This window comes from Monomorium pharaonis, chromosome 5, assembly GCF_013373865.1.
Source record: "Monomorium pharaonis isolate MP-MQ-018 chromosome 5, ASM1337386v2, whole genome shotgun sequence".
NCBI classification, from domain to species: domain Eukaryota; kingdom Metazoa; phylum Arthropoda; class Insecta; order Hymenoptera; family Formicidae; genus Monomorium; species Monomorium pharaonis.
In genome coordinates this window covers 16,930,322-16,942,677 of record NC_050471.1, presented here as the reverse complement: position 1 = coordinate 16,942,677, position 12,356 = coordinate 16,930,322, and the positions used below count along the sequence as shown (strand labels likewise).

General features: G+C 49.4%; 1 protein-coding gene across 5 annotated transcripts in view; it reads right to left on the bottom strand.

Moving 5' to 3' along the window:
- Positions 1–5,456: 5,456 nt before the first annotated feature.
- The window catches only part of LOC105839818 (Y+L amino acid transporter 2), a 64,320-nt gene continuing 57,420 nt past the window's right edge, over positions 5,457–12,356 (bottom strand). For all 5 annotated transcript variants that reach the window (XM_036287784.1, XM_036287786.1, XM_036287781.1 and 2 more), the window contains one exon: positions 5,457–8,301. In XM_036287784.1, the coding sequence (XP_036143677.1) occupies positions 8,237–8,301 (65 nt within the window). In that variant the 3' untranslated portion in view covers positions 5,457–8,236. The remainder of the gene's footprint in view (positions 8,302–12,356) is intronic.

The following is a 12,356-nucleotide window of genomic DNA, read 5'->3' as shown; positions in this document are numbered from 1 at the left end:
AGAGAAGGGAACCGTCACGGACGGACGACGGATACGATTGCCGCGTTGGGAGTGTCGGCCCCCGGGGGGGGGAGCGGAATGGCGAAAAGCAGGAAGGAAAAGAGACCGGCCGCGGGTGGCGATGCGAGCGCGCAAGCCACGCCGGCCGCCCCGAGTACGTCTACGGCGACGCCAGGCCCGAGCGGGGCGCGGGCACTTACTGGAAAGTGCTGGAATTGCGAGGGAACGGGACATTACGCGCGCGATTGTAAGGAGGCCCTGCGGATGCACTGCTATCGGTGCGGGAGGGCCGGGGTCACGACGCGCACTTGTCCCACGTGTTCGGGAAACGCGTAGGGGGGTCGCGACCCGGGGGCGGTCCGACTCCTGCACCTATCGGCCCCGAGGGTGCGGTTGCGACGATTCAGACCGACTATGTCTGCAATTCGTTTGGGTTGAGGGACTCCTATCTCTCCTTTCTTAACGTCGAGATATCGGGCCATAGCGTTCGCGCGCTGTTGGATTCCGGATCGAGCCGCACAATACTAGGGGCGGAGACGATTGATTTAGTGAAACGTTTAGGTTTTTGGTTCGGCCCGGCCGCGGATCGGCGAGTGACCACCGCGACCGGACAAACGACAAGAGTGAGGGGGGAGGTAGAGATCCCGTTCGAGCTGGGTAATCGGAAACGAACGGTGAGGGCGTACGCACTACCTACGGTCGGCTTATCGTGCATTCTGGGCATGGATTTTTTGTCGGCTTTCGGGATAGTCGTGAATTTTTCGGCGAAGACATGGGCTTTCGGGGACGACCCGACGAGGCAGTTCTCTCTGGAGACCGAGACCACCCGGTCGTTATCGGCCGCGTTAACGGGGGGGGCGACCGGCGGTCAGCGGACGGACGGTGAAAACGATTCTAGAGAGACGCGGGGAGAAGGGGCGGTACAACGCGAGGAGGCGAACGCGAGTCTAACGCCCGACACCTCACAGGGGGGATTGAGCGAGCTATCGGCCGCGGAAAATCGCGAATTAGCTGAATTTCTGAGAACGGAGGTTATCGGTGACCCTAAGAGACCAGGAACGACCACCCTAACGGAACATCGTATCGACGTCGGGGGGCACGCGCCGATAAAGCAGCGGTACTACCCCGTGTCGCCGAAAATACAACAGGCTATCTACGAGGAGGTAGATAAAATGTTGGAGGCCGGCATTATAGAACCCTCGAATAGCGAGTGGTCCACGCCAATAGTAATGATAAAGAAGCCGAACGGCACGTATCGGTTTTGCCTGGACTTCCGGAAGTTAAATGATGTATCGAAAAAGGACGCGTACCCACTGCCGTACATGAACTCGATATTAGACAAGCTGCGAGCGGCGCGATACATATCGACGGTAGACTTGAGCCAGGCCTACTTCCAAATCCCTCTGGAAAAGAATAGTAAGGAATATACCGCCTTTACAGTCCCAGGGAAGGGGCTCTTTCAATTTACACGCATGCCGTATGGGCTCACGGGAGCCCCCGCAACGTTTCAGAGACTTTTAGATAGATTAATAGGGCCCGAGATGGAACCGCACGCGTTCGCTTATCTTGACGATATCGTTATCGTAACAAGAACGTTCAAGGAACACCTCCACTGGCTCGGGCGCGTGTTCAATCGTATCGGAGAAGCGGGCCTCACTATTAACCCGGACAAGAGCAAGTTCTGTCGCTCGCAAGTTAAATATCTCGGATTTTTGGTGCAACACGAAGGGCTAACGGTAGACCCGGAGAAGACGGTTGCTATACTAGAGTACCCCCCGCCGCGTAACATTCGTCAATTGCGTCGTTTTATCGGTATGGCGTCGTGGTATCGACGTTTTATACCACAGTGTGCGGCCCGATTGGAGCCATTGACGAGCCTTTTAAGGAAGAACCGCTCTTGGGAGTGGGGGGACACTCAAAAGCAAGCTTTTGAGGTGATAAAATCGTGTCTCGTGAATTCTCCCACATTATCGTGTCCGGACTTTGAGAAGCCGTTTGTAGTGCAGACAGACGCTAGTTCGGTGGGCTTAGGCGCGGTACTATCGCAGGAGATCGGGGGAGCCGAACACGTCATCGCGTACGCGAGTCGCTCGTTGTCGGACGCGGAAAAGAAATACTCCACGACGGAACAGGAGTGTTTAGCGGTTGTTTGGGCAATTCGAAAATTCAGGCCCTACCTCGAGGGCTATCGTTTCACGGTGGTAACAGACCACAACAGCCTACGGTGGCTGCACAATTTAAGAAACCCTACGGGCCGGCTAGCGAGGTGGGCGCTGGAGCTCCTGGAATACGATTACGTAATCGAATATCGGAAGGGGGCCATGCATCACGTACCTGACGCCCTCTCGCGAATGTACGAAGGGGGCGAGGAACTCTGCGCCGTGATCGCGACGGACGACCAGTGGTACGTCGGGCGGGCGGAAGAAATAACGAGAAATCCGCGGCGGTATCCTGACTGGAAATTGGAGGGCGACGAACTATATGTGAGAAAGACGCGCGGCATCGCGAGGGTTGTCGGCGACAGGGACCAATGGAAAAGGGTAGTACCAAGGGAGACGCGACGGGAGGTGATCCGCGAGAACCACGATCCTCCTCACGCCGGACATTTGGGGGTCGATAAGACGTACCAGCGAATTGCGTTGCGGTATCACTGGCCGCGCATGTATCGGGACGTGGCGGAGTACGTGCGTCGGTGTGACACGTGTCAGAGAACAAAGGTGGAGCAGGACGCTCCCGCCGGTTTGATGGGACAAAGAGTGATAGAGTCACCGTGGACGGTAGTCGCGGCAGATATTATGGGTCCTCTCCCAACCAGTAAAGCGGGACATTCGTATCTACTCGTCCTTCAGGATCTCTTTACAAAGTGGGTGGAGTGCTGCCCACTTCGAAAAGCTACCGGGAAGAGAATCCGCGAGGCAATAGAAGAGTTAGTCATTTATCGGTGGGGTACGCCGCGCGTGCTTCTAACCGATAACGGGACGGAGTTCGTTAACCGAGACATACAGGCCTTGACGCAGCGGTGCGGTATTCACCACGCGACGGTTCCGCCCTACCACCCGCAGGCCAACCCGGTCGAGCGCGTGAACCGCGTATTAAAGACGATGATCACCGCGTTCGTGGATAGGGATCACCGTGAGTGGGACGTGCACGTGCATGAATTTCGATTCGCGTATAATTCGGCGCACCATACGTCCTTACAGGCGACGCCGGCATTCTTGAATCTGGGGCGGGAGCCCCCGCCGGTGGGACTTTATCGGGACGAGGCGGCCGTGGAGGTCGAACGAGCCGAACCGGCCGAGTGGCGAGAACGAATGCAACGCCTCGAGGCACTGCAGGATTGGGTGGTTGAGAACCTCGAGGCGGCCCAAGAAAAACAGGCGAAATATTACAATCGCCGACATCGCGACCGCCGATTTGAGGTGGGCGAACAGGTGTTGAAGCGGCACCACGTATTATCGTCGGGGGCACGGCACTTTTCGGCAAAATTGGCGCGAAAATTTCACGGCCCTTTCGTGATAAGAGGGATCCTATCGCCGGTGGTCTACGAGCTCGCCGATTTGACGGGGGGAAGTATCGGGAAGGTCCACATAAAGGACCTGAAGCCCTATCAGGAACCCTTGGACGTATAGGAGCGTCCGCGAGTGGCCCGCCAGACGAACGATATAATAATTTTTTTTTCTCTCCCTGTCCTCTCCTCGCAAAAATTGTTTTTTGTTGGTGTTGTGTGTCATTATTCATGTGGCGAATGTGACTCCTTGGGTGTTTAGGTACCCCTGAATAGCAGACCCCAAGTTATCGGTGTTGGGCGGAGGAGAGTATCGGGCAAAGAAGGGAAAAAAGGTGGAGACGGTTGGTACGTCCTGCGGGGCGCGCGCGAAAAAGGGGATGGAGGAATTTGTGGCGCGGTGGGACCAGTTGTTCCGGCGGCTCGGAGAGGAGAATCCAGGGCTGTGGACCGACTTCGAGCAGGTGGCCCGCGACATGAGGGCCCGACAATACACGACTAGAGGGGCCGTAGTGAGGGAGCTCCCAGAGACCTGCGAACGGGGCACGCAGACGGAGGATCGCCCGTCCGCCGAGAGGGGCACTCAGACGGAGGGGACCCGGACGGTCGACGCGGCATCGCAGACAAAGACCACGGCGGCGGAGCCGCGAACCCTCGCGGCACTGGGGTGCCGGGTGCTGGCACACCTGTTGGAGACGACACCCCAGTCAATGCCCCTGAGTTTTGGGGCCCCACCGGCGGCCGCGGCCGCCTCGGGTCGAGCCGCGCAGGGCCCGTCGACGGGGGGATCCCCCCGACAACCATCGCCGGAGGAACCGAGGGTACCCAGAGAACGCGAGAAGTGCTGGAACTGCGGCTCTCTCTATCACTTCTCGAAGCGATGCCCCCGACCCCGGAGGGACGATCACTGTTATCGGTGCGGAGAGCCGGGATGCACGGCGGCCACGTGCCGCCACTGTCGGGAGGGCTATGAAGCTCAGGGACCCTATGTCCCGGGACAGGGTCGGGAGGGCCCGGAGCCGGAACGCAGAAGGGGAGGACCCCCAGGAAGCCTCCGAGACCCCCCCGGCGGTATCGACGCGGGACGCGGACAGAGGGCGACGCAAGGACGACCTACGGAGGGAGGAGACCCTCCGCGAACGTAGAGCCCCGCGCTCGTCCACCCCCCCCCTTGCTTTTTTTTATTTTTTTTTGAGAAAATTTTTTTTTGTTTTTGGTTGATTTGTTTTTTTGTTTTGTTTCTTTGTTGTATCCAAGTTTTCTTTTCTTTCCGTTTTCCCTCCCTTTCGTTTATTTTTTTTTTTGTTGTTATGGACCACGGGCCCGGTATCGGTATCGGACTGGTAGGGCCCCTGTACACCCCCAGAAAGGGGACACGTAATAAACAGAGAACTGAGACTGAGATAAGCGTAGAGTTCTTTTAGGACCCTCCTGATTTCCCGCGCCCTGACTCGGGCGGTCGTAGCCTGTCGTGCGGCCGCGAGAGGGGCGGGAACGGGGTAGCGCCGCGGCGCGCCCCGGGAACAAACCGTGCGCGGGGGAAGTGTCGACGGAATTGCGAGAGTTAAATTGCGGATTGTGGTTATTTTTCTTTTGTTTTGGTTGTTTGATTGGCAACAGGATTCAAGTTGCCGCAAGGCGAATTAAAGTTTTTTTTTGGTGTTTCGTCCTTGGCGTGACCTCGACTGTCGGGTGACCCGTGGAGATCTCGGAGGCGCTCGCTGGCCGGTGGCCGCAGGGCGGGCCGCCGGGCTGGTAGGGATCCTCTTGGCGTGGGGGAGTTGTGACGTGGTAGCTCAGCTGCCACGAGTAGCAGCGTTCCTCCCCCGTCACAGGCTGCGATTTCGCGCCGTACGGGGAAAATAGGCGAGAGGCGAGAGGGGATCTCCATGGGGAACCGCGACAGACCTAGCGAGCGTAGCATTAATTTCTTATATTTTTGATTTCTTTGCGCGGCGGCCGTCTTCCGATGGAATGCGACGAGAGAGAGAGCGAGAGAGAGGAGGAGAGAGAGCGACGACGATGCGGGGAAGGAGGAAGGACGCCACCGGTGCCCGGGAGAGATGAGCACGCGGCCCGCACGGGGATTCGGCGTGGCCCTGGGAGGGCCACGGCCGGAGCCTAAAGCGGCGGTGCCCGCCGACACCACAACGGAACGTCCCGGAGGGCTGTGGAGGAGCCCGGATGGGACCAAACGCGTCGAGGGAGGCGTCGAGTCCTCTCACGAGGAACGGAGGTCTCCGCGTGCGCTGCCCCGGCTCGGGAAATGGCCCAGCGGGAGAAAGAATATTTTGCGGGGGCCTGCGAGGCCCCCGGAAGGATTACGGCGCGCACGTCCCTGCGTACGCAGGACTGCGTGCTTTGCAGCAATTGGGTCGCGGCGCGGAAACAATGCGCATGACTGGACGGGGGGGTCGCGGCGTCGATCCGGGATCGACCGCGATCCACCCCGCTTTTGCGTGCGAGCGGTCTGAGAAGGAAGGTCGCGTGTCGTGCCCCGGAGGGCGAGTTATCGGTGTGGCGAGCGAGAGGCCATCGCGAGAGCCGAGGACGAGCCGAGCGACGAGGGAGGACGCCTTGGACCTTATCGGTGAGGTGGTCTGCCGAGATAAGTGATTGTGAGCGGTTGTCGGCCGGCGAGGGGTCCCCTGGCCCGTTCTGCATCCGTTTTGGTGTTGGTGCGTGAGTCGCGCGGGCCGCAGGGCGGCCGTCCGTTCGCGTAAGTAATTGGGAGATATATCGGATGCAAGCGGGCGGGACGCCGAAGCGCCGAGCCACGGGGAGGACGATTGTAAGGACGCGTGGGTTCCGTCGGAGATTCCCCTCGACCGCGTACGCCGCAGAGCCCTCGCGCGAGCGAGTATCGCGTCGCGAGTAGCGGGTGGACGGGACTTCCGGTTTCGCGACGGTGTGTAGTGCGGTAGCGGCCGGCGATTATTGTGTGACCCCCGCGAGACACGCGGTCGCGTTCTCTAGTTGCCGGGAGTGTCGGCACGTTCGAACGTCCGAAATTCATGTGCGCGGAAGATCCCATCGTCTGTCCTTGTCGGCCGCGTGCCTACCGCGAGAGCTTCCCGCGTATCGTTAGCGTCTGTTTGGTTTGATTCGCGCCGGGGCGCCGCCTTGTCGGAACGCCGCATGCCGCGTCCCGCGATATTATTGTTCTGTCTGACTATTAATCTCAATAAAGTTCGTTACTTGTTACGTTCGGAGTCTATTTTTCTAGTGTGTCGTCCACCACTTCGTGTTACCGCATTCGCCTGCTCCCTTACGATTCACCCCGCCCCTCTACCGTTAGGCAGAGCTGGTCGAGATTGTCGCGCGAGGATCGAGGACACCTTGGCGTAACGATTTTCGCGAATTGACGCGTCGTCGAGCGCGTCTGGCGCCCAACAATTTTTCGTGATAACGCGTGGCCGAGATTCGAGCGCGACAAGCACGGCATCGGGGGTACCGGTTACCCTATCGGTCTCGCTGCTTTTTGCTCGCGGCTTTCCCGGTCAGGAAAAGTCGTGACAATACATATGTACATTTTTATTAACATTATCAAAATACAATTTTTGCAATACATAGCTACTTGTGAAACTTTCGTCTCATATATTTCTTTTAAATATTTGATATACAATAGCATCAAAAACGAATCAATATAATTAACACTTTGGTGCCGCACATACTTTCGTACATTTTAAGTAACTTATTAATCCCGCCGTATAAGCCACTGGATATTTTTGTTTGTATTCATATTTGTAAAAAAAATGTACTTTATGATATATTATAAGTATATATTTAAAAATACAAAAATTATTATAAAGACAGCTTAATGTATCAATATTTCATTATGTATCTCAATTACGTACCAGGTCAGTAAATATGAAACTGCACCATCACACGCAACAAAACCGGTCAAGGAAACGATTGAGGCGTTTGGTTGGGAAATACTTTCGCATGCGGCTTACTCACCAGACTTGGCTCTATCTGATTATTACTTATTTGCATCGATGGGATACGCACTTGCTCAGCAGAGCTTCACATCTTACGAAAATGTACGAAAATGGCTCGATAACTGGTTTGCCTCAAAAGAGGAACAGTTTTTTTGGCGTGGCATCCACAAATTGTCATAGAGATAGAAAAAATGTATAGCTAACGATGAGCAATACTTCGAATAAAATATTTTTTAGTATTTTCATACAATAAACGTGTATTTTCTATACAAAAATTCCAGTTTCATATTTACATACCTGGTATTATTCACATTACGATATCAGAAGTTAATTTATAGTGACATTTTTTATAGCCATCAATCAAACAGCTTAAACGATAAATCCTGCGTGAATCAATAACCCACGTGGCTACAAAATGTGTATATCATAAAGAATAACATTAATAATACTGTTAAGAATAATGTTAATAACACACAAAAAACAAAAAACGCTTTGGCAATATTGAAAATTATAAAATGCAATTCTCAGATCTATTTTATTTACAATACAGATTATTTAATTTTTTTTTACTTTTGTAATTTTCAAGTATAAATATTTTTTTGATTCTATGATTACCTATTATTCTTTTAATTTTAAAACTAAATTTTGAAGCTAAATATTCTTTCAAAATCTCGATAGTTTTTCAATTTTGGTACATGTAAAAACTTTTTTTTTCCAAATCTCAAATTCTCTTTGGTACATGTATAACGTCGTAAATTCAATCTAATTTAATTGTAAAATTGTCGTTTACTTAATCGATTTCATGTTCTTCCCTTGCAGATAGAAATAACTTCTGTGCAGTATGAGTAGCTTTAACTGAAAACAAAATAGGAAATTATTAATTAAATGTAAAATATATAGACAATATTTTTCTATTAACAAAAACTCAGCATTGTCAGTAAATGAATAGAATCATAAATAAATTATTTAATGACTAGTCTGACATGTGTTTGTCGAAATTTATGGTACACGTTTTGATAAGATATTACTAATCCTTTTGAAGTAAATCAATAAATCACAAAGGAATAATCAATTCCTATGCCTTAGAAATTTACCAGATATCATTGAATAAATACTGACAAGGAAACTTCGCAAACTCGAAAATTCTGATTTTAATGAAATTTGGCATAAATGTAAACAGTAAATAAATGAATTTAGAAATTTTCCGTTTGAGTGTATAAATGGTTTAAAGGGTTGAAACCACCCTTCAAAAGTTGAGGGTTTTGCCTTTTCTCGATGTATCTCGTAAACTAAATAAAAGACCAAAAGATGTTTTATATAAAAGTTTTACAGCATAAATACCTCTATTTAACGATGCTATTCATTTTTTGAAAAAAATTTTTTTTTCAAAAATAAATAGCATAGTTAAATAGAGGAATTTATACTGTAAAACTTTTGTATAAAATATTTTTTTATATCTCGTTTGATTTACGAGATATATCGAGAAAAAGCAAAAATGTCTTTACCTTTGAAGGGTGGGTTTCAACCCTTTAAACTGTTTATAAGCCTAAACAAAAAATTTCTAAATTCATGTATTTATTTCCTCTACATTTATGCCAAGTTTCAGTAAAATCAGAATCTTTTCGGGTTCGGGAGATTCCCTTGTGAGTAATAAATAAGTACTAATAAATAAATAAATGCTAATGGGTAAATTATATGCTATTTACAATAACTAACTCTGTCAATGTCTAAAATAATATAATACTTGTCAAAGTATTGCTGAGAAATCGTATTAAAAAGTATGTTTGTACTGCACAACGTTTGACGTTGCTAGAGTGAGACAGATCGAGAAAGTACATATGAAAATCATGTTTAAAAACTATAGTAACGGATGTTAGGTTAGGATAGGTTAGGTTAGAGTTAGGTTAGGTTATGTTTGACTGTGGAGACGGCCCTGCTCGGGCCTCCGGTGGACCGTGGGGGGCAACCGAGGACATCCCCCGGACGCAGACGGGGGAGGAGCTGCGGGCGCGCCAACCTCGAGCTAGACGCGAGGTCGACGCACGCGAGCGCGCGAACGAAGCGTATGGTCCGGGAGGACCAGAGGGAGGGGCCGATGGACACGGCCCTCCCTCCCCTCCCGGACCCTTGAAGCAATTTTCGCCCGCTGGGGGGCGCCGGCCCGATCACTGGGCGAGGAGCCTCCCCCCTACAAATACACCGCGGGCCGCTGGGGGGGGTCAAGGTTGCTCGGGGCGACGTCCGCCCCGGCTCTCGACTCCCCCCAGCGCGAGTAGTAATAATTCGGGGGACGAAAATATCAGTCCCCCGTCTCCCTCCCCTCCACACTGGGCCGTGGAGAGGGTGGGAGAGTAGTGGCGGCCGGGGGAGACTGCAAACTACAGTCTCCCCCCGCCCCCCCTTTTTTTCAAAAGATGGTGGGTCCAAACTCAAAGGACCAGTCGGGCGAGCGGGGCTCTCCAGCATTCGGAGACGCCCGCCCCGCTCGCCCGACGAGACGCACGTGCCAAAAGCGCGTCGGCGCGGGAGGGCCCACCGGCAGTTATGCTGGACAGCGATTCCCGGTGGGTCCCCCGAAGCGCGCCGTAAAGGCCATCCGAGGTGGGTTTAGTGGGTAGGACGGGCATTGCACGCGGTCGGGAAGGGCTTAGCCTCCCCGACCGCAAGCCCGTGAGTCCCACATAACCCCCGCCCGTGAGTCATCGGCGGCGGGGGTATGCGTAAATGCATTCCCACCTCGTAAAAAAATATAAAAAAAAATAAAAAAAAAGTTTGACTGTGGAGGCTCAGGCGACTCTTCACGGGCTGCCTGCGCCAGGGACGGTTTACCCCCGAGTGGAAAGCGGGTTGGCTGGTTCTCCTCCCTAAGGAGGGCCGCCTTGCTGACATCCCCTCGGCGTATCGCCTGATCTGCCTGTTGGACGAGACGGGCAAGCTCTTCGAGCGAGTGCTGGTTGCCCGTCTCCAACGGCATCTGGCTGAGGTGGGCTCCGATCTGGCAGAATGCCATTTCGGCTTCCGCGTGGGCCGGTGCGGCGGACACAGTGCGGGTATAGCATATATGCAATGCGTGCTCATGTGCGCAAATAATTATCGTCTAAACAAAAAAATATATAATAAAAATCAATATAATTGATTCTAGCATTACAAATTATTAATAATATTAAGAATTATAATGGTTTTTATTACTTCCTTCAAAACTAGTAAAAATTTTTATTTTACTTATTTCTGTACATTATTTTTTTATATCTTATGAATATTTTCTTAAAACTTTTCGTTTTTACATTTTATTTATTTACATAATAAGACTGTGATTTACATAATAGTTTCTACACGTTTATTAATAAATTAATTTTTAAATATTTATACAATAAATTTATATATTTTGTATCATTTACTCATTATACTCATTGCAATAATGCTACTCAACGAAGAAATGTTTTAAACATAATGACTTCTTGCACTACAAACATTTTACTACAGCAATATTATTGCAACCTCATTCAAATAATAAAACAATATCTGAAAATCTTTTAACAAAATTTTTCCAAATTCTAGATCCGTAAACATCTAATAATTGTATTGTCCCTATAGTACCTTTCGGTATAATCATAGTAGTAATATGTTTATCTAGAGGTGTTAAATCCGAAATGATATTGGGATAATGTCCGGTGCGTGAATCGATAAGAAGAACGCTATTAGAACCAATGTTTGGAAAATAAGCTTCTTCTAACTAAATTTTAAAATTATCTGTAAGAAAATTAATGTATATAAATTAATTTAATAACTATTTTATGATTATTAGATTGTTGAATTAAATATAAAATTTCACAAGGATGATAATTGATTATGTATCAAAGATTAATTTTATTATATAATTTTATTATGTAATTGTTTATGCATATTAAGAAAATCGGTTTCATTACAAAAGAGAAATTGTGACCATATCAAATGGCCTGGCGACAGACACTTTCAAATAAGCCTTTGTTAGCTCACGCATTGTTTACTTAAGAAATTTCGACACATCTCTATCTTTTCGACCTTCATGTTCGGACATGAATAATTGTAACCGGCTGCGATTTTAAGACATTGTTATCAACCAACTCGGGGCCTCCCCCTTCGCCTAATCAAGGTCCACATCTCAGTCGCCTAAGTTGTCTCGGCCCTTCTTACTGTTTATTGGAAATTGCATGAAATACGTCAACTCTCTGGACATCTCCTTAACTAATCATCTACCGAAATAAAAGCGACGCAAAGAGAATAGAGTGGGAAAAATCTGTTACTACGAAAATATAGTCAGTCTTTGTGCAGACAGTCTTTCGGATACTTCTCTTGAGTTCAGTTGCGAACATTGTCTTACGGCTACTTCTACAGAGCAAAGTTGTGAGTAGAGTCTGTTCGGCTACTTTCGAATTTCGGTTGCGAATACAGTACACCGTGGAAATTGTAAACGATACGCGATATATATAACGTTTCAAGTAGACTTATATCCTTGTGCAATTAGCAAGTGTATTCGTCATCGAGCATTACATCATCCTCTACCACCCCGAGGACCAGACGACACACAATTCAGAAGAAGAGGCTACTACCTGCTGCAATTACACAGCCCAACAAAATTTTGTTGATTTACTAGGATGAGTCGATTTTGATAGAATTTTCTGTAGAATCCAAATATGCCTACAAAAATATTGAATTGGCTAATTTTTGAACAACTGAAAGTCAAAAGGGTCGAAAAACTCGATTTTGCCTATTTTTCCTTTTTGATAGACGCTCAAAAATTAACAAAATCGAGTTTTTTGACCCTTTTGACCTTCAGTTGTTCAAAAACTAGAGCCAATTCAATATTTTTGTAGGCATATTTAGATTCTGCGAAAAAAATCCTATCGGAATCGACTTATACTTGTAAGTCA